This window comes from Plecotus auritus, assembly GCF_963455305.1.
Source record: "Plecotus auritus genome assembly, chromosome: 8".
In the NCBI taxonomy this organism is placed as follows: Eukaryota; Metazoa; Chordata; class Mammalia; order Chiroptera; family Vespertilionidae; genus Plecotus; species Plecotus auritus.
The window spans coordinates 8468714-8491978 of NC_137782.1; the positions used below are offsets into that span (position 1 = coordinate 8468714).

The 23265-nt window shown below is 39.7% G+C and overlaps 1 protein-coding gene across 4 annotated transcripts in view; it reads right to left on the reverse strand.

Annotated features, from left to right (window-relative positions):
* Positions 1-23265, reverse strand: part of DCC (DCC netrin 1 receptor) — a 983595-nt gene that overhangs the window by 64065 nt on the left and 896265 nt on the right. For all 4 annotated transcript variants that reach the window (XM_080683404.1, XM_080683403.1, XM_080683405.1 and 1 more), the window contains one exon: positions 11669-11734. In XM_080683404.1, coding sequence (XP_080539530.1) covers positions 11669-11734 — 66 coding nt within the window. The remainder of the gene's footprint in view (positions 1-11668; positions 11735-23265) is intronic.

Genomic DNA, 23265 nt, shown 5'->3' on the forward strand with positions numbered 1-23265 from the left:
CTTTTAAATTACAAAATTTTTATAAATAATCCTCAATGTGAAAGATAAATGAACTAAAAAATGAATATAACCAATAACCCAATACTTGCCTCAAAATCAAAACACTATCAACAAGTTATCTAAGAATCATTGCTTTTTTGAAAAGACATTCACCTATACTTAAATAAATTATTGCTGATTCATTATTATTGGAAAAATAATTAGTGCTTCTGATATAAATTGAATATTACGGGGGGCAGGGGGCTCCCCAAAAGTTTTTAATAGCACTATCTGTTAAAAGATTCTGATTATAAATGAAAGACATAGGATTTCCTTGAAATAATTTTACATTTACTACAAAGAAATGGGGCTAGTAATGACAGGTCAGAACTTTCTGTATCATAGTTTTACTTACAACTTAAAGTCACTTTACAGTAGTGTCTCAATATGCCTTTTCTGTGCTTAATATACTAATTGACTAGCATGAATTCACCTTTTACATGAGAGCTGAGAATGGAGACAGCTGGGGATTTCATGGATTTTTGTTAGCATGACTTAAATGTAAAGGGTTCACCATTTCTAATAAAGTTGGTTTCAGTTGTACACAGCAGTATGCCTTTGAACATTTCTAAAAACCTTGTAAACTAGAATCTTTCGAATTTCTACTTGCTTTCTCTCTACTCAGGAAGACATCATGTTTCAAGTAAAAAAAATAGGACTGCTGAGCATTAGAGAGATTATACTGAGATCATTTTCCTCAGAGAGTTAGGGTTCATGAGAACTTTCATATAAATCTTTCATTTCAGTCCTTTATGGCTTCTTCATAAAAGTTCCATCAGTTTAAAAGTTGGCATTTGAGGTCTTGTATTAATTTCCCAATCTCAATTCAAAAGCTGAGTAATCAGATTATCAGACATCAAACCATCAGTTAAGAAAGTCAAGTTCGATGGTATCTCTGGATGTAGCTGATCCTCATTATTTGAGGGAGTTGTATTCTATGAAGTTGCCACAAACAGTGAATTAGAGAATACTATGTATTGCTTCTAGAGGAAATACAGGGTTAGGTTCCTGTATTTCCTCTGCTTACAAAATTTTTATCAACTAATTAATATAAAACCTTGTTTTATGTGTGTTTCTATTTAAAGACACCTTATTTAATAGTAATGCTGATTCATTTAATTGAACTCACAGCCAACAGCACTATATTTTAACTCATGCCTAGTGGAGTTTAATGAACACATATTTCCCCCAAAATGCACATCACAGCGTTTTGAGCATTAAGAGCATGGGCATCATTCAGCACCACATTTAGGGGTCACTTAATATAGTAAAACCACCAACAAAAAATACAGAGATGAACAAAATTGGCACGAAATACACATATCACGGAAAGGACCCTCATTTATGGTCTGAGCGCTGGAATAAGGCCGCGGGTCTCCTTGTCCCATCTCAGCTGAGTTTGTGAGCATTGGGCTTCTCAAGTATTCGACATGTTCACAAATGACCATAAAAGCATTGCAAGCATTGCATGGGGGGAGGGGGGTTAAAAATGCATTTTAGCAAGAAGGTGAATTCACAAATACAGAATCTGTGAATAATGATGATTAACTATATATTTAAATACTTCAAAAGGCTGCTCCACATTAGGAAGATTTTTGGAGTTCACAAATCTGGATGAGTGCAGCTCAGAGTTCTGGGAGACAGCTTGACTCAGAAGGGGCGAGATGACATTTACCACCTCCCAGGCTCAGAGGGGAAGCTGCCTGGTGTAACTCAAAGGCTTGCAAATATCCCCCAGGAGGACGCTGTGATTACTTCACGAGACAGTGGTGGCTCAGTTACCTCATTCTGTGTAAATTTTCCAAATTAAAGAAAAAGATAGTATACTATGTATCTGTTTCTGATGTTAGCAGAAAATGTGGGTATCCAGGGTCTGAGCAAGCCAGATCTGTTTCACTGATAACAGTGAGTAAGGAATCAATTTTATGTTACATCACATGAGCATCACATTAATTTTTTACTTTCATGATGTTTGATCACCATCAATGATTTCACACTTTTTCTATTACATTTAATAAAAGCAAACATAGATATTTTATAATCTGATGGGTATAAAGTTTTGCTAATGATTAGGAAAATTCATTCATTTTTATAATACTTTGTAAGCTTTCAACAATATTTTATGTTTCTTATCAGATTTGCCCTCAAAAACTCTGTCAGAAGCTTATTGGTAGACCAGTACTCTGAGTGCTTGATTCTCTTACAGAAAACAAAACCAGGTATTGAATCCAGGAGTCCTGGCTCCTATGTTTGAGGACCTGGTCCCATCGCCACATGGCTGGGCCCTAATAGCTACGCACTGTCCACAGGCAGGTAAACAATGTGAACATTAGGTTCACCTGCCCAGTTCTGAGGAGAGATGACCCAATGAGTTTCCAGTTCAGGACTGAACTTCTCTCCTACAGCTTCAGGCTTCCTGGTAACAGTTTTATTAGTAGAACACTTTGAACTCAATATATGTCTTAAACGTTTTATAAGTCTTTGCATTCGAACTGAAATTCATATGGCATTGAATTTTTCCAAGCATTTTCCCCTGAAATAAGTTCCCATATAGTCATTAGCTGGAAGAGATCTCACAGATAATCTAGCTCAATGTTCCCTACAATAAACTATTAATCAGCATTATGGGGGGGGGGGGAAAGTTCCTTCATCAATTAAGTTAGAAAACATATTTATTTCCTCAAATCTCAGAATTTTGAACATGTTTATCTGAACTGTGCATTGCCAGGAGAGATTGGGCAGGGATGTTAGAGAATGTAGCTGGTTATTCCATAAACATGAATGGAAGATCCAGTTAGGTGCTGTGGATATGATGTTGTGATCAAAACATGAAGGGACCTTAGAGGGCATTATGCTAAGTGACATAAGTCAGGCAGAGAAAGACAAATGCTGTATGAATCACTCATATGTAGAATATTAAAAAGCTGAACTCATTGAAATAGGGACTAGAATGATAGTTACCAGGGGCTAGGGGCTTGGGGAAACGGTCAAAAAGTACAAACTTCTAGTTATAAGATGAATACATTCTGCAGACACAATGTACAGCATGGTGATTACATGGATATATTGCATTATATACTTGAAGTTGCAAAAATAAAGAAAAAAGTTGCTAAGAGACTTTAATGTTCTTATTACATAAAATGGTAATTATGTGACGTGAGGGAGGTGTTAGCTAAGCTATAGTGGTCAACATTTTGCAATATCTAAGTATATCAAATCAACACATTGTATACCTTCAATTTACACTCTGTTATATGTCAGTTATATCTCAATAAGCCTTGTAGGGGGGCATAAAAGTATTCAAGCATGCAAAAATAAACTATTTGAGATAAAAAGCATATAGTTTTGATGTAGCCATAGGCCTGCCTAACTAGTTGGACCAGTGAAAGAAAAAAGATATTCTATATTAAATGACCTGTCTTTTCCTTTCCTAAAACATGTGCCCTGTCTGGGTCACTGTGACATGAATAGCAAATCAGGTTACTTTTCACCTGGGCTGAAAGTGGAGCTGTTAGTTCTGAAAACTCTGTCTCTGAGCTATTTTTCTGGTAGAGTGGAGAGGTAATAACAGCCAGGCTGTGGAACCATTAGTAAGTATTTATAGGTTCACACCCACTGTTTCACAATAATTTGCGTGCCACTGTCTTTTTGTATATTGTGTGGTCTGAGAACAATTTTCAAAGGAGAATATTGTGATTATTCTCCACCTACCTCCCCCCAAAAACAAAACAAAACAAATAAACAAAAACACAAAAAACCCAGAGGCATGATTTTTTTAGCCCACGGAGTTTACTACTTACTGGAAATGACATAGTGAACAAATCATGCAATTTTTACAACTGCAATTGGTGTTTAACACAAAATTACAACTGCAACTGGTGTTTAAGACAAAAGTGAAGTTTACATAGAAAGATGTAATATGAGGAGGAAATGGTCATTGGAGGAGAAGGGAGGACATAAAAGGCCTCACCACAGAAGTAACATTTAGGCTGAACACGGGGCATTGCCAGGAGTTAGTTCCTATTCCTCTACAAGGGAAATGCGAGCAGGTCGTGTGTCTGGAACATTGGGAGCAAAAGGGAAATGACACAAAAGGAGAGTAGAACGAGAAATAGGACCCAGTTCCTAGAGCTTTGTAGATCACGGAAATTACCCGAAGTGGAATCACAGAGCATTTAGAGGTTTTCAGGAAGGAACAGACTTGATTTGCACTAAGAAGACATCTCTCCCTGCTGCGTGGAGCGGGGCTGGTGGTGAAAGTAGAGAGGCCAGCAGAGAGAACATTGCATTTCTCCAGGTGAGAGAAGATGCTAGCAGCCTTGGGCAAACTACGGCCCGCGGGCCGGATCCGGCTGTTCTATCCGGTTCTCTTGCTCTCCCCTCTGCTCCTTTACTTTGAATTTATATTAGTTCACACAAACACTCCATCCATGCTTTTGTTCCGGCCCTCCGGTCCAGTTTAAGAACCCATTGTGGCCCTTGAGTCAAAAAGTTTGCCCACCCCTGTAGCTTGAACTAAGATAGTGGCCATTATAATCAGACAAAGTGGACAGTTACCCAATATAGTTTGAAAGTAAATGAACAAAGTAGATTGCATGTGGGGGAGTTAAGGAAGGAAGTGTCAGGTTCAGGCTTAAGTAATAGGGGCAGTCCTCGGGTTACCTCGGACTCAACACAGTCGTTTCGTGGTTACGTCGCCATCTCCCATTTATTTATAAAAAAAGTTCTGTCATTTCGACGTATGTGCGTATGTGCTTTATGTTTTTTATTATTTATTTGCCACAAGTAAAGGTCAGGAATTGTTATCTTTCTTTTAAATTTTTTTACTGTGTCACTTCATTACCGCTGAGTCTGTGCTCCATGTGAGTGACATAGGTGCTCACGTAGGTGGGTTCTGACGGCGAAAATCGTGTTACGTTGCCAAAGGAATGGATCTCCAATGTAACCGAGGACCTGCTGTAGTCCTTATGCCTGAGATGAGGGAGAGGAAGTTAGGGCAGGCTCAGGGAGGGCAGACAAACGTTCCGTCTTTAATATGTCAGGTGGAGATCTTTGGTGCATTACAAAGAGGCAGCTAGAATTCGGCAGTTTCCACAGAGATGGAATGTGAAGCCCTGGGAGTGGATGAGGTCACCAGAATGAAGCGTGAGCAGAGAAGCTCTCTCAAGACTCAGATGTAGTGCTGAAGCAGAAGCGGGGGACCTGGCCAAAGAGACGTGAAAGGCCGAACACGTTTCCCGATGTTGAGTTAACGAAGCACTTCTTTTTTTTTCTCAGAGCTTCTCATGGGACCTGGGTACACTGGAACACCTTTTGGGGAATAGTCACCTAGATCAGTGATTTTTATCTGGGGAGATTGTGCCCCCCTTCTCCCCTAAGAGGAAATGTGGCAATGTCCAGAGGCATTTTTGGTTGTTACATGGAAGGGGGAAATATGACTGGCGTCTAATGGATAAAGGCTAGGGATGCTGCTAAACATCCTACAATGCAAATTAGATGCCTAACAAAAGATTACCCAGGCCCCGGTGGCAGTAGTCTTGAGGTTGAGAAATCCTGACTAGCTAAACAGGTCCTATGTTCAGATGGAAAACTGAAACCCAAAGAGTTTAAGTGACATAATCCCTGGCACAGTCAGTTCCAGAACCTGGTTTTGGGATCTGTCAGGGATCCTTAACATCATTTGGGATAGATATTGGTGGGAAGATCCTCTTATAGGCCGGAACCTGAGACCCGGGACCACTTCAATGATCTTTCCACAAAAAAACAACTGTAAAATTTTACCCCTGGACCTTTCCTTTGGTAGTCTGTTGAATGTTTTGTAAACAGCTTACCAACCTGTGTTGATCATTTCATGGAAACATGGAAAGAGTTTTTGTCTATATTTTATTTAGATTAGTTTAAATGGTATTGAGTTCTGAAAAGAATAAAACAAAGTTTTCTAAAACTAGAGGGCAAGTAATGGTATTTTCTCCTAAACACAGAATACAAGGCATGTTTTGCAGAAAATATAATATGCTTCTGAATATTCAAAAATTAATAACATTGATTTTTAAATAACATTTCACCGAAGTTTCACCATAGTTTTCAACATTTAGTTTTAAAGGTTGAGGTCAATATAACAACATTTTTTTGTAGGGTTCATAGATTTCTTAACCAAAGTTACTAATTTTTAAATTATTGGAAGAGCAATCCACAAAAATAAATTGGTGATTTATCATCCTCACTAAGAAAAACATGATGTAATTGAAGTAATTTTCACTATTCTTGTCATTCATACAAACATAAACTACAAAGTCACATTTTACAGAAGTTGAAGATGTTTCTGCTTTAAAAATGGGGACTATAATTCAAAACTGAATGCCTCATAAAAATAAAATACTACCATATCACCACATATTGGCTTTGAGTCTACTTGTCATCATAAAATAATTTGGAGACCTCTTCAGTATCCTCAATTTAATTAAGGGCTTCAACTACAACAGTAAACATGAATTATATCTTTGTTTTTCTTTTTATGAATTCCATTTTAAAAGGGTGACATACTTAGGAGAAAGTAAATGATTGGCTAGGTCTAAATTTGTTTGCACCTGGCTTGAGTTATCCTGACAATAAGCCATTGTTCTCTTACAAGGCATTGAAGGATGAATCCAGCAATGTAGGGAAAGAGAAAACCTCCATAATCACGTCACTCTAAGAGGAGATGTAAGAAATTTGCATTATATATAAGGTTCAAACACTCAAATTTTAAAATGTCCTCATTGATATAGCCTACCTTTTAAAGATGGAGTGGGGTTAGAGTTTTAGAAGTCAGAGTATCATTTGTCCATCTAATTGGAAAATATATCTCCTTCTTCAGACTTAAGACATTGGTAGGATTTTAATCAAAAGCTCCGGTTTTTAGATGCCTTTGCTGATTTGCTTGCAATAGCCCAAACTAAAATCAAATTACAAATTTGCTATCATTTATCTGCTAGCTAAACAGAAAAGGAAGTAGATTAAATTTGCCTGCCACCATCCCTGTCTCTCTGAGGTTATCAATTCATCTTAGTCAAGCAGCCTGTCATAATTTGTTATTCCAGTAGGGATTCTAGAAATATTTCAGGTGCTTTGTTCATCCCATCTATTTAAGAATATCTAAAACTCCATAAAGTGATGCAGAAAATTAAGAAGGAATAATGCCAATAATCTAAACTGGTTTAAAGTAACTAATACCATCTATTTTATCTTCATGACTTTCTCCAGTGAGATAATGTGTATCAGATTAAATTAATCATAATTACATTTACAATTATATTTTCACTAGGAATATTAAATAAAATGTAAAAAACACAACGAAAGACATTTCTCTCAATTACTGTCATTCCCTTCATGTGAGTTCTGACTTCCATGAAAAGTTCTTGTTGACTAACCCCAACATCAAATTTGTCCTAGGGTTTCTTTTCAACAAGAGAATTTGTTTTATTTGGAAGGGCAAGTTCAAATAGTCAATACCAAGGTTTTAAACTTGATCCCAAAATAGAATTGCCACATTTAATAATTAAAAATAAAGATACAGTTATCTGGATTATTTCTAGCTCCCTATGTATATGTACATTGAAAAGATATTACTATGGCTATCCCTTGCAATATTTTGCTTTATCTCATATTTATAGGCAACTAGAGGCCCGGTGCACAAAATTCATGCATGGGGGGAGGGGGTGTGTGTCCCTCAGCCCAGCCTGCACCCTCTTCAATCTGGGACATCCCCCTCACAATCCAGGACTGCTGGCTCCCAACTGCTCGCCTGCCTGCCTGCCTTCCTGATTGCCCCTAACCGCTTCTGCCTGTCAGCCTGATCACCTCCTAACCACTCCCCTACCAGCCTGATTGATGCCTAACTGCTCCCCTGCCAGCCTGTTTGCCCCTAACTGCCTACCCTGCAGGCCTGGTCACCCCTAACTGCCCTCCCCTGCAGGCCTGGTCCCCCCCAACTGCTCTCCCCTGCAGGCCTGGGTCCCTCCCAACTGCTCTTCCCTGCAGGCCCAGTCTCCCCCAACTTCCCTCCTCTGCCTGGTCACACCTAACTGCCCTCCCCTGCAGGCTTGATCGTCCCCAACTGCCCTCCCTTGCAGGCCTGATCGCCCACAACTGCCCTCCCTTGCAGACCTGATCCCTCCCAACTGTACTCCCCTGATGGCCATCTTGTGGCGGCCATCTTGTGTCCACATGGGGGCAGTCATCTTTGACCACATGGGGGCAGCCATCTTGTGTGTTGGAGTGATGGTCAATTTGCATATTATTCTTTTATTAGATAGGATAGAGGCCTGGTGCACGGGTGGGGGCCGGCTGGTTTGCCCTGAAGGGTGTCCCAAATCAGGGTAGGGGTTCCCTTGGGGCATGGGGCGGCCTGGGAGAGGGGCCTGTGGTGGTTTGCAGGCCAGCCACACCCCCTGGCAACCCAAGCAGAGGCCCTGGTATCTGGGATTTATTTATCTTCTGTAATTGAAACTTTATAGCCTTGAGCAGAGCCAAGCCTCCTGCTTGCTCCGTGGCTGCTGCAATTTTTGTTGGGATTTATTTATCTTCTATAATTGAAACTTTGTAGCCTTAAGCAGAGGCCAAGGCAGGCCAGAGCAGGCGGAAAGCTTGGCTTCCTCCATTGCCGGGGAAACCCAAGCCTCCTGCTCTCTCCATGACCCCAGCCATCTTGGTTAGGTTAATTTCCATACTCGCTCCTGATTGGCTGGTGGGTATGGCTTGTGGGTATAGCGGAGGTATGGTCAATTTGCATATTACTCTTTTATTAGATAGGATTAGAAAGGATTCAAGTTTTACTGGGCTTCTTGTATGTTTAGGTACTAAGTTTGGCAATTCTATGCAAGATTAAAGTTCTTTAAGACACAGTTTAAGAGACTACAGAGTTCTGTATCTGTGGCTAACATCTGATCCACCTTTCACACAAGTAACACTGCTCAGTAGTGGGTGGAAACTGCTAATAGATAATGGTTCTTTCCAAATTATCTATAACAATTCTTTCTTTAATTTCCTGACACTCTGTCTCTTAAAAAAAAAAATTATCCTATAGGCATGACTTAATCTGGGAATGAATTCCAACTTGAACCTCCCATAGACACAACAGCTCAGAATCTGTTCTGCAGGATGATTCTAAAGGGGAAAAGTTAATTCCCCTCAAATACTCCAAAGCTAGACCTTTCCATCTCAGGGCAACAAATACTACAATTAGGTTTCCACACAATTTCAGTGACAACCTTCTTTTTCTTTCCTCACATGTCTGGGATGTTTTGCACTCTCTTTCATTTTCCCTGGTACACTTCTCAGCTGTGTCCACATGGGTAATTCTCCCTCTTTGTCTATTGCTCCTGCAGGGGTCTTTTTCCAATATGTCCCGTATCTCACAGCAAGTACCCTGCATGCAGTGATGGCTTTATAGCATTTCTTACTGACTATTCAAATGCATGCAGGGTGCTCAGCATATTGTTGAAATTTTGGGATAAAAGTTGCAAAGTTTGGGGGAGGGAATTATATCTAAACCAATCTATGCAACATGCTCATGGTCTGTTTTCAGTCCCAACACATCCCTCCTCTCATGTTTCTTCTGCGAAATCTCCAAAGTGTGTCTGTGTCTTTTGGAAACTGGGAACTATCAGAGCCAGGGACTAGCGATAACAGGCCTCTAAGACTCTAATACCTACAAAAGACAGTAATGTTACTAAAGTGAGGAAGAGTATCTGTGTAAGACACACCAGAAGTGGTGAGGGCGATAGCAACCTAGATAGAATATCCTAGACAAAATCTCAGAAAAGCTTGAATGGAATATATTTAGAAAATTTAAATATGAAAAATTGTACTGGTCTGGTTAAGTAATGCATTAGTGACAGACAGGCTATGCCTGGCAACTAGAAGAGTCAACAGGTAACAATGTGTACCCGAGTCCACCAATGTCCAGGGGAGAGGGGACACTGAGCCTTTCATGGGAGCATCTGGTCTACTCCCCAGATTATACATATCCTCTTTGGGGACAGGGATGCATTAGATTGCCATAGCCTATGATAGGAAATAATCACATAATTCACCCCTTTATTCTAATGTCATGGTCAGCAAAAAATTTTTAGATTGCAATTTTGGCTTCTTACATGGATTTTTTTTTTTTTAACAGAAGAACATCCAAATGGATATTTAGCTATTCATTAATCACATTTCTCATGAAAACCTGTTAAAATTGTTAAGTAAATCATTGTGTTATTTTCATAAAATATAGTACTATATAGCAGCAAAGATAAATGAAGGAGAGCTATTTGCAAATACATGAATAAATCTTAAAAACAAATTAAATGATCTCACTCATATGTGGAGACTAATGAACAAAATAAACTGTTCAACAAAATAGATCCCAGAGACATAGAAGCATGGAACAGACTGTGGAATTTCAGAGGGAAGAGGGGAGTGGGTGGGAGGGAGAGAGTAACCAAAGAACTTGTGTGCATATATGCATAACCCATGGACACCAACAGTAGGGGAGTGAAGTCGTGGTTCAGGGGGATAGGGGCAAGCTAGAAGGGGTCAATGGGGGAAAATATGTAATATTTTCAACAATAAAGGTCTAAGAAAAACAAAACACAAACTTAAATATAAGTGCAAGCTATAGCAGGATAGATATAGTATGATATCATTTCCTAAAGTTTTAAACATGTATGATATTACCACAATATTCAGTGGAACATATACACATATGGTAAATATCATACTTGGGAGAGTGGTTACAACACAGTGAGAAATGGAAGGAATGTGAGAGAAGCATGTGATAAGGCAGAGACATATACAAGATTTCGATTGCATTGTTGACTATTTTATAACTTAACTTAGGTGATGGGTACATGTGTTGGTATTTGTATTTTGAATATACGAAATATATGTTTTTAGTAAACTAAGCCAATCAACAATAGCAACAAATTTTAAGAACCTATAGAGGAAAGTTATCATCTATACATCAATGCCTGGGAGTTTGGCTAGTATTTATCCAACTTCCCATAGTTCCTGCTTCAGCAAAACTCAGGACAAGATCCAGAAAACAACTCCAAAACCATCCTGCTTCTTCCAGGCAGTTCTCAGATGGCCTGCATCTGGTGATCCTCAAGAGTACATGAATGCTCATTAGCATGAGCAGAACTAAATGTCTAATCTTGACCATGTGTTGGGAAATTGGCTCTAAGGTGCTCGAAGATTTTGAAGAGTAAATGTACTTTAGGCAAACATACTGGTAATGTCAATTTATGAAACGGATGCATTTCAATTCAATCTATTGTAGGTATCACCTCTCTCTAATAAAATTACACTTGGCAACATTTTAAATACATATAACACTTTAAAATCTAGACATTTAACAGCCCTCTGTCATTTATAAAATTCTCTATGTTTGAGATTTTCTGACTCTGTTTCGTGTACGTGTCAGTTCTCTTCTGATAGAATAGGCTACAGGTTTGTTAATAACTTCAGGTTTCTATTTTTCCCACTAAAACCCCAAGTCTGGGAATTTTGGAATGTGCAGTCTATAGAAAACGTGCCGCAGAGCTCTGGAATTAACCATTTAATTGATATAACCAATCCAATATAAACTACTTTATACACTTACCATTGAGAGTGCTTCTATCAATCAAGTTAGTATCAACTGGCCAGTAACCTCCATCTCCATGACGACCTATGTATTGGGAAAACATATCAGAATGTCAGTGGATATCCAACATGAAAGCACAAAGGAAACAAAGCAGACAGAAATAATAAATATTTCAAAATACACCAACAATGGAACACGATTATGTTGGCCACCCCGAAGAAAGCCCGAGGTTGTTAATACCAATATACCTGTGAGAATGTTATTTTCTGTGCAAGAAAAAAAAACAAACCAAGTCATGAAAACGGACTGTTAAACAAGCTAAATTCAATTCCTCTTTGAAAAGCTGCCCCCACCCCCCAATATTCTTGTTAAAAAGTCACTGAAGGCACAACAGCGATGCTAGTCTAAATGTTGCTTCCCTGAACATCCCGGGACAGAAAGGTGCTCGCTGCTCACGGCTCCCAGAGGCAAAGCCAAGCGCTGTTGGCCGCAGTAGGCTCTGCCTGCACTGTTGCCCATGACATGACTGGGCAAGCTATCGTTATTGCTTTACAAGGGACCACGCATTTCATCTTATACCTGCGCCTTGGTAGTCTTCCTGTTAATGTCAACGAGGTGCCTGAGAAGAGCTATTATAAATGGAGAAAAGCTACACACACGGTCTGAATATTTCTGACAAACACACCAAGAAGGGAAGAAGCATTACATGACTGGAAACAGCGCCTCCCGTTAGGTGTTCAGCGGTTGTAAAATTAGTCCTTAACGGAACCGAGCCAGAAATGAACCGGATATAATTATTCTAACACCTTCATCTTTCCGTACATTTGTAGAACTATAATGATTTGATTAGATTTTGTGTTCTAGATTTCTATTAGGTACATCATTTATGGAAAGACATTTGGGAGTTGAATTTATATGCAAACACATACAAGAATAGAATTGATTCTCTGTTATATCTGCTTCAGGGAGTTATTTCTGAGAGTGGTTTTAATCAGTGGATGCTGTAGAGGAAGTAACTGGGGAGCCAGCTACAGTAATGGTTGTTTCCTCACAGGCATAGATTTCAGCTTTCTTCAAGTCCTACTCTGGAGACCTTCATTCGCAGACCCCACACTCTTCTTACTAAAGCTTTCCCAAGATCTCATTCTATTTACAAAATAGTTGTGAAGGGCTGACTTTAATTTTGTTAACAGACTATACATTCACAATTTTAAAAATTCTTTTTATTTATTTATTTATTTTTTTAATTGTTTGAAGTATTACAAATAGTAGTACATATGTCTTTTTTTTTCCCCCATTGACCTCCCCCCGGCTTCCCCTACCCCCCAGTATATACCTTTACCTGCCCCCACCCCCCCCCCCCCAGTGTCTTATATCCATTGGTTTTGCTTATATGCATGCGTACAAGTCCTTCGGTTGAAATTCTTTTGATATCAAGTCAGCGCTGAAGGTGGGATGGCAAGCTTCCAACAAGCAATGCATAAATTAATGCAATCACTTCATACTCTGTTTTCAGCATAACCTGGTACATTTAAAATCTGCTAGCCAATGACTGTGGGTTTATAAAGACGTGGAAATTAAGATGAAGGCTCCTATTTGTGTGGAGGTGGTGGGGTTAGGGAGTGGTGAGAGAAGCAAATGAAATAAGAACCAATTATGTAAATTTTGGTGTGTTGGCTAAAATTTGGACAAGCCTAACCCTTTCCCCAAAAACCTTGCTTGTGTGACTCAGACACATTTGCAGTTTTCAATGAGCAGAGGATAAGCTTTGCCCACTGGACACTGTAAGATCAATGTTGGGAGAAATGAAGTGAGACAGAAGTTCTGTATAAACAGTAAGATGACTTTTCTCATATCTGAAAGCAACTAGATTGCAAAGCAGTCAGGCAAAAGAGATGCTAACAGCCCCATCACTTAGGCCAGTAAAGCAATAAATGATTGCTGTGGGGAGTAATCCTGTATTGGCTGGAAATTGGGTATAGAGCCTGCGGAGGATTTTCCTTTCCCTCTAGCATTCCGCAAATGTCTTTTTAATGAAGTTTCTCATTCTCCCAGCTAGGTTGTGGGAAGATGCAAAAACAAGCCCATCAGCACATCCTTATAGTACTTAGGCATAAAGCTCTATGGGTAGAGCACCCCTTAGATTTAGCGAGGCTATTAATTACATTGTGAGTTTTAATATGTAGGAGAAAATCAGATGCCACGTGGTTCAAGCATTGAGTAAGATAACGGACTCGCGAAATGCTTCCTAAATAAGGGGAGGCAGTTTAAAGCTTGAACTTTCTACCCACGAAATCTAGTGTATTGACATTGGTGAACTTTTTATAACTGGATTAATACCAGGAAAGAAAATGAAGTAACTCTTAACATGCCCAATAGAAAGTACTTTAAAGAAACTTGATAGCATCAACTAGCCAGATTGGATTTATGGTAATTTAGAGTTCTTACACCACTTCGGTAAGGAAAAACAAAATTCACCTCTTGTATATTGATGAGTCTGAGATCCTCTTTGTCTAAAGATGTGAGAATCAAATATTAATTTTGTGTGCTATGTTTCTGTTCTCTAAAATGTCTTTTAAGTTCCAGGAAGGCATCCTTTAGGGGTGAAAAATGTTTTACAAAGTGATTCTCCCCCTGCTTTAAGGCAAGAATCAGAAAGTGTAAATGAGGAGTCACTGGAGACTAAAGAGGACGCTGTTGTTGCTTGGCAGTTCAAAGCATTGTTAACGGCTTTTGGCTGTGGATTGACTAGTGAATGCATTTAGTTCAGTTGGTTAATTTCATAAGCACTGATTTAGGCAAACTGAGGACTAATCCAGGGGTCCTCAAACTACGGCCCTCGGGCCACATGCGGCCCGCCGAGGACATTTATCCGGCCCGCCGGGTGCCGCTGCCTGTCCTGCTTAGCAGCCGACATGTCCCGGGCCCGCAGTGCACATAGGAATTTGTTCATAGTTTTTTTTTTTTAAACTATAGTCCAGCCCTCCAACGGTCTGAGGGACAGTGAACTGGCCCCCTGTTTAAAAAGTTTGAGGACCCCTGACTAGTACATGGAAAGTCAGTTACTGAAAAGATACATAAAAGATCCCAGAGGTCTTAATTTTATTAATGGAGCATAAAACTGATAAAAATCCATTCAAAATTTATTAAGTGCCTACTGTATGCAAGGCACAGTACTAGGTCCTTGGGGAAGGGTTAGTATACAAGGATCAATCAGGTATGGATCCAGCCATGACAGTTAGAGCTGGTTCACGGTCCTATTCAGGCCTACTCACAATTAATATTAGCTAACTGCAGAGGCTTTTAATTTACTCTGACTTTGAAGATTTAAGAATAAGTTAATTCCTCTATTACAATATTTTTATTGTGGCGAGTGCTGTGCATGTAAAATGAAACATTAATGTTTACATTAAATTCCTACTTCTAGCACACGTGGGCAGATGGAGAATATTTCCCATGAAAACATTTTTTATTACCTGCCGAAGATTAATTCAACTGAGATTTCATTTCTACAGTCTTATTTTTTTTCTGAGTGGATGTTTATAAGTTCAGGGAGGAATAGATGGAAAAATTAATATGCGGAGGACATTGGCAAAGAGGATGTGGTATTTCTAATGTATTCTTTAATCCATATTTCTGAATGGGGATAACAGATGGTGCCCCATAATGACATCCACACGATCAATCCCAAGAGAAAAACATATGACCCATAATCTAAGTGAAATGGGCAGATTTGTCACCTCACAAATGGTCAATACACATCTCCTCACGGATGCAGAGTACTGAGAGATCTTCGTGATCTTAGAATTACTCTTAGAAAATAATTTGGGTGATAATGAAGGAAACTGCATTGATTTTATATCATGTATACCAGTGGATAAAGATAATCCATTATTGCCACTTGAATACCGTTTCACTGACCAATACACAGATCATAGCGAGATATATGTAAAGCAGATGGTTTTTCAGAGGCAGGAAAATCTAAGAGACCAATTTATCATATAGTTGGTAACACTGCTGACTTTGAAGAAAGTCAGCAGGATGTCTATAAACCAGGCAGCAAAATCACAACCCACACCTAGGACATTTCAAACATATATTAATAAAAACAACTAATAAGCTCTTCCTACCTTTTCCTAAGGTTCAACACATTGTTTTCAAGTTAACATGAAGGAAAGTTTGTTGATTAAAAAAGAAGAGTAAGGTGGGTAAGCTTAGAAAGCCGGGCAAGGATGAAATAAGAAAACTCCCTATATGCTCTACCAAAGAGTTAGAATTTATCTTGTAGGGGACAGAGATTCACTGAAGTATACTAAGCAGAAAAGTGACTCAATTAAATATGTATGTTAGTAAGATTATTCTGGCTGAGTTGTGAAGAGCAAATTAATTAGAAGAGGCTGTTATAATAAATAGGGTGAGACTAATATTAATTACAAATCCATGAGGCAGACATGATTAGCTCCATTATATAGATGAGTAAACTGCGGTTCAGAAACACCAATTTACTCATTTTATTAGTGGCTGAAGCTGCCTGACTCTGATTATCTTATCATTATTGGGCGAATTGATAAATAAGAGGAGGAATGGGAAGAATGCTGGACATAAATTAGAGCACTTCTTAGAGTTGATCCTGGCGTGTAAGTGTGAGGGTTTAGGTGAATGGGTGTGACTGGAGGTGGTAGGTCTATTCTCAGTAGGGCACATAGAGCAAAACAGACTTTGGAAGAGAATGGAAACAGTTCAGTCTGTAACCATTTGAGCACTGGGACAAGTGAAGGTGACACTTGACAAAAGGCATAGAGGAAGTAGACGAATAAGGCGAGGAAAACTCTGAAAAGGACCCACTGAGGCCCTATCCAGATCTTCCTTTCCTTGCCACTGCCCCACACTCTCCCATCATCAGTAAATAGTGAATGGGGTTTGCAGGACTCTGGCTCCAGGGGAGCTGGTCTTCGGTGGCCAGTGTAGACAGTAGGTACTTGATGTGTTGAAAAGTAGTAAAGCCTGAGAACTACTGTGATCGAGCAGAGAAAAACAGCCAAAGCCCATTACCAATGTGTCTTCATCACAGGGCCCTACTTTGTCCAGGGGGAGCCTAATTGTCTGCTGAGCAAATCCATCCTCCAAATCCCCTCCTTTGAGCAGCTTTTTGGCTTCTTGATTTCTCCATTTTGGGATTTCTCTAAATAAAGGTTCCACTTATCTTTCCCTTTGTGGTCATTGGTATTGATTCAAATTCTACTCATATATTTAGAGTCCAGCCGTGGGTTTTAAGAGTCTTCTATACTACTTACACATGGTAATTGCCCATCTCAAACCCTGTAATATACTACACATTAGATAGTACCTGCTGGTTTAGCATGTTGTGCTTGGAGCGTTTGTATATTCCTCCTAACTATGTTGCATGCCTCTTTTCAATGGCCCGGTGGAACTCTGCTCCTTTCTTATGCTTCCTCACAAGCAGCACAGGGCTTGGCAGAGTTACCAACAAGTTGGCAAAAGTGAATGAATTCCTTTCATACTGCACAAGTGACATTTAAAAAACTCATCAGCGTCCGCTGGCTTTGATTTTCTTCTTTCTGTACTCAGAATTACAAGCAGCTGTGAAATGCAAGTCTATAATTTTCTGCTAACAAGAAATGACAGGCAGGGTGGTAGAGGTCAAGAAAAGACCACAGGAGGTCAGAATCATCTACCATTGCCTGCATCACACAGAACTTGTTGTTTTTCTGTTGAACTTTAATTTAACAGATGAATATTGAAGATACGATATTTTTTCTCCACTGGAAAAATATTTTCCCATCTTTTTCATATCCCCCAAGATCAGTAACATGTACAGTACCCACAGCCATGAGCACTACTTCTCTGATCCATTCTTTTGATTAGATGACAAATTCTATCTTTCTAGATTATTCCATGATTGTTTCCCAAAAGATCTGTGTCATCATAATTCAACAAAAACACTTATCTGGCACCAATAAATAGAATCTATTCACAACTAGAATCTGGACATTCAGGGAGGAAGGAAATGACCATGTGAATCAGACCAGTCATCTGCCATCAAGGAATTTACAACCTGGCCTAGGGTTTGAGAATATAAATAGCAAAGTATAAGAAAAGGACCACACAGCAATGAATAAGTCAGATGTTAAGGGCATAGAGAAGAATAAAAGACTGCAGTGTATGGATATATTGGTCATGAGGCTAGAAGAGGGAAGTTGGGGACAAATAGTCAGGGTCTTGATGTCAAAGAACTGACTCCATTCTGTAAGCAACAGTGAAGCATCGTTTTGGAATGAAAATTCGGGAGGTGGAGTCCAGGACTGATAGAAGTGGGCAGGGAATAAAGCTAGGAATGCAGTATTTAGCTAAAGAAGGGCATTCAGCAACACAATGAGTTTTACAAAAGGAACTAATTTCAATCATCTTTTGGAGGATTTGTTAACAAAAATGTCTACCTTTCAAGTCTTAGAAAGTTAAAATTATACCATGAATTGTATCAGTTCTTATGAGTACCGAGTATGTTGTTTTCTTTCAAAGTTACCTATTAGAGCAGGGGTGGGCAAACTTTTTGACTCGAGGGCCACAATGGGTTCTTAAACTGGACTGGAGGGCCGGAACAAAAGCATGGATGGAGTGTTTGTGTTCAGGGTATTCGGGAAACTACTTAACACTACCCCTGAATATAAATTCACTATAAAGTCACTGAATATAAATTCAAAGTAAAGGAGCGGAGGGGAGAGCAAGAGAACCGGATAGAACAGCCGGATCCGGCCCGCGGGCCGTAGTTTGCCCAAGGCTGTAGAGCATAAAAGCCCCTGAGACATTGACTGAAGCAGCTACTTGCCTGCTTGCTGGGAACATGGTTAAGCACCCCAAATGCTTTATTTAAAGCACATTATCCATTTTTTTTTTTGTCTCTACTTCTCCACCAGTCGTAATTTCTAAAGTTGCAAAATTTTCGACCACAGGAAAGCACAGGTGAGAACAGCTTTTTAAAAGGGGTGGAGCAAGCACTCGAATAATAAAGTGAATTCAAACGACACACAATAACAGGGCAAAAGGAGGTTTTCACTTTCAATTAAGCATCTCCCACCAAAAGGTGATAAAGGTTTCAATTCTTCAAACAGCAGCTTGGGTACTGTGATCCAAACCCTGCAAAGTCTGGGCTGTATTCACTAAATTGCAAGCTTTTTTTTTTTTTGATTAAGGTATTACATGTGTCCATATCTCCCTATTTCCCCCCCCCCAACCTCCCCCCCCCCCCCCCGCCCCAATCCCATACATGCCCTCAACCCCCAGTGTCTTGCAAGCTTGACTAGGCTGCCTTGGAAACAATTAGCATTCTGTTTACTCGTGAGATTAAAACCATGGGGGGCGGGGGGAGGGTGGTGTAAAATGGCAGGGGTAGTGTTAAGTAGTTGCCTGATTACCCTATTGAGGAAAGACAAGGCCTTTAAACCAGATGCGCTTACTTGAGGCCATTTAGGTTTCACTTCTTGATAACAAAGTAGGAACCAATGAAGTCACTGAATTTCCAGAAATTATACAGCGGTTCAGAGAAGAAATTCTCAGGGTAGTTAGCCTGGGAATGCATCTCGGTCTAACCGTATACATATGGTGAGCGTGTGGGCAAGTTTTATCCTGCATTTCATTTTCTATGTCTGTAGGGATGTTATGGGAATTAAATATGGTAGAACGTGTGCAGTGCGCCGAAGAGTGACATATCGCAGGAATGGTAAAAACACGAGGTGCTACACTATGCAAAGATGCTATGCCTTTTTTCCCCTTAATTCTAATATTAATCCTAAAACTTGATCACCTTAAATCCTGAAAGAAACAAAAAGTAACTTGGGCTGAAGTCATCCTTTTCGAGGTGAGGCTGCTGAGAGAAGATCAGTATGTGCCCAAAGTCACACAGGAGGTCCCAGTGCAGGATGGAACCTCCTGATGCATCCCATCCAGCTGCCCTGGACCACACACCGTGATTGCTGATGGGAAAGCAGAGCATTATGGGTCTACAGGAGAGTAATTCTCTCTCCGCAGTGGGAGGGCAGTTCTCAGCAGGCCGCCTTCTTCTGGATCTACTAGCCTGGGACCTTAAGCCTCTTTTCTAGGTCTGGTGTTTTAGATCAACTGCTCAACCTATGGAGAATTAAAGAAATGTGGGAGTGCTCGAAGCAAGCATTTTCTTCCCAATCCATCTCAGCAATGTTACAGATCGTGTCCTGAAAATTCCTGCCTCTTTAAGGTACCATGTCATGGCAGGCATGGAAATGAAGTATGGTAGCAACCATACTTGGGTAAAAATTGCTGTTTAATATTTTAACCTTGCTGTTTTGGGTTCTGTCCTCATTTAAAAGTTATTTTGATTTTCTGACCTTATGTATGATTGAATACTCCCTTGATGGCGGTTTGAATATCCCATTGATTGTGATCTCACTGGTCATCGAAGCACATTCCTCTGGGACCCACGACAGATAGTGATCCTAAATCGTCTCAGTAGCTACAGATAACTGAGTTTCGGTTGACTCAGTGGTCCCGGAATCTGGACAGCACAATTATTCTAAATTGTCCAGGTGGTCCCAGATAATACGTTTCTGTTGATTCAGTGATTCGTAGATACTTTAGATAACTAAGTTGCTCAAATTCTGCTTCTGTAAAAATGCTTTTTCGCAAAACAAATTCCCCATTCCAGACCCAAAGATGTAATCGATACTTTTGTGATATTCTGCATATAAGCCAGAAGTGGCAAGCTGTTTGGGGCTGCGAGGTCTGGAGCGCTTTTGCTCCCTCGTATGCCGCCGGCTTTTAATAAATGACTCCATAATTCGACCTTTTTTTGAGGCGTCCTTTGTAAGATGGGGGTTACACTACAACAGAAACATACATGACTTGCAAATGTTTATGCTCATGCTAAGAATTACCAACTTTCACTCATGCACACTTCAAACAGGAGTCCAATATTTGCGAGTAAATAAAATATAAGAACATAAAAACAATCATTTAAGATTAAAAGTTCGATCTAATAATCGTTTTTGAGAATTTGTCAAATTTTATGACTATCTTCACTGCAACCTCCAAACAAAAGGATTTTTTAAATACATTTGTGAGAAGCTCTAAAAAGGCTCAAGCTAATTGTAGAAAAACAAAAAGCCAAATTTTTTAGAAGTCTGCAATGGAAAGACTATAAACTCTGGGAGTAAGAGAGAAACATGTTTGGGTTCCAACTCTGTCCACAAGTATATTCTTGTGACTTGGGGGAAAACATAACCTTCTGCTTTCTTATCTGAAAGTCTGGGAAGAAAATCAGCTTTCCTTTTGAAGGTAGATGCTATGAACTGAATTGGGTCTCCCCCAAGCCCCACATTCATATGTTTGGAGATATGGGCCTTTATGGAAATAATTAAGGTTAAATGAGGTCATAAGGATGGAGCTCTGATCCAACAGGATCAGGGTCCTTATAAGAGGAGATCTGAGGAGGGGGGGCAGGGGGGGTTGGTGAGGGAGAAAGAGATCAACCAAAAAACATGTATGCATATAAGCATAACCAATGGACACAGACAATGGGGGGTGGGGTGGTGGTGAAGGCCAGGGCTGGGAGTCAGGGACAGGATGGGAGAGGACAACGAGGACAATGGGAAAAGGGGACATAATATGAAATACTTTCAACAATAAAGGTTTTTTTTTTAAAAAAGGGGAAGATTTGAGAGAGCTTGTCCTGTCTGCCACTTGAGGACACGTTGAGGGAGGTGTCTCCAATCCAGGAGGAGAGCCATCACTCTAGACCTTGTTGTAAGGTTTCCTGCCTCCAGCCCTGGGAGAAAATCCTCTTCTGTGGTTTAATCCACCCAGTGCTCGGTATTTTGCATCAGCCTCTCAAGCTGAAGAGACAGTGGGATTAGAGCCATTCCCGGGTTTCCTGAGATAAAGAGCTGTTGGGACCATACATACTCAGTGCTGAGACTTCCCACGAGCAACGTGACACTAACTTTGACCTAGATCGAAAGCTCTTTGGCTTTGTTTGAGATGATTCACAGAGTTGGGAAAAGGAAGGCCAATATTGGGGAAATATCCAAACTTTACAGATATATGTTAAAAGCATGTGTGTGTCCATGTATACATGTAACATATATGTGATGAATATACTTGGTGGTTAAAAAAAGGGTTTTTGGAACATGATTGTCCCAGTGTGAATCATGGTCACGCTGCCTGTTAGCTGTGTGTTTATAGGTGAGTCACTTAAACTCCCAGAGCTTCAGCTTCTTCATTGCCAAAACAGGGAGGAGACAGGAATAGGGTCAAACAGTATTGATACAAGGATTTCAGCCAATAGATGTTATGCTCTTAGAACAGTGAGTGATAACAAGAGCTTCAAAAGGGTTCATTTTAATATTATAGTTGCACATATAGACCCAAACAAATTGACAGGGGTTTTACCAAAATATGGAAAAAAATAAAAACATAAAGTGGCACATTTCTATACCCTTTGCCTCTATTTCACATAGGTCATACAATTTCCCTGCCCTTCCTGACCCTCCGAAAAATTAAACTGCTTAATCTCTCCAATCTTATAACTACTTTGGCCACAGATGCCTGGAAGAAACCAGAAAAAAAAAAATAATTAAGACATGGAACAAGAGATAAGGGCTACAAAAAGGAGAAATTATAGAGTAGCTTGAGATTAGAGGGTTTGTTTAGCAAATAAATGCTAGATAACACCAATTTACAATTACAGAAAGGGAAAAAGAGTTCCATGTGAAGTCTATCATTTTAATACCGTTATTACTATCACTCAGAAGAAACTCTCTCCCCCCAGTCCACAAACGATTAGAACATAACTGACTTTTCCTTTTCACAGTAATGTTCTTCAGGCAGATGTTCGAATACAAGAAAAAGTTACTGTGACAAGAGCCTTACTATTTTAAAACCATTCAAACAATTCTCATTTTTTTCTCACATAAGATCACGTATATTTAGGGTTCATCCTGATGGAGTTAACTCTGACCCAGGGTGCTAAATTTTGTCCTCAGAGGGAATTTTCTCTCCACAGAAATTCAGCGCCTGTCATAATGTAACACAAAATGGGACAATTCCGCTGTGGGAAGGGGCAAATTGGTCCACCAGTGAGCACAGGAAAGCATATTGACTGATTTGACAGGTGCTGAGCCAGTCTCATTCCTACTGTTTGCTTCAATCTTAGAGGGCTCTTTACTCTGGGCTATTTTTCACGTACTTGGTCATCAACCCAGAAGACTAATTTTGTTTAGAAATAGCTCTTTCTATGCTATTTTATATGTTTTCTTCGTAAGAATGTAAAGATATTTCTTATCACCACTAAATTATATAACATCAGTCCAATAACATCAAATTACAAGTGATTTGAGTTTGACATAAAATTTAGATCCTCTCAATTTGACCAACTGTATACCAGCTGTGATTGAATAAGGTACCACGTAGTATATGATAAGTGACAGAATCTTCCTAAGTAATGTTAGATGAAGAAAAAGAACAACTGCTGGACTATATTAACAGACTCAGTCACTGGCACTCATCCTGGGGAATTCCTTTATTCCTGATAATTGACCTGATTTCACTGGCAATTGGAAAATCTG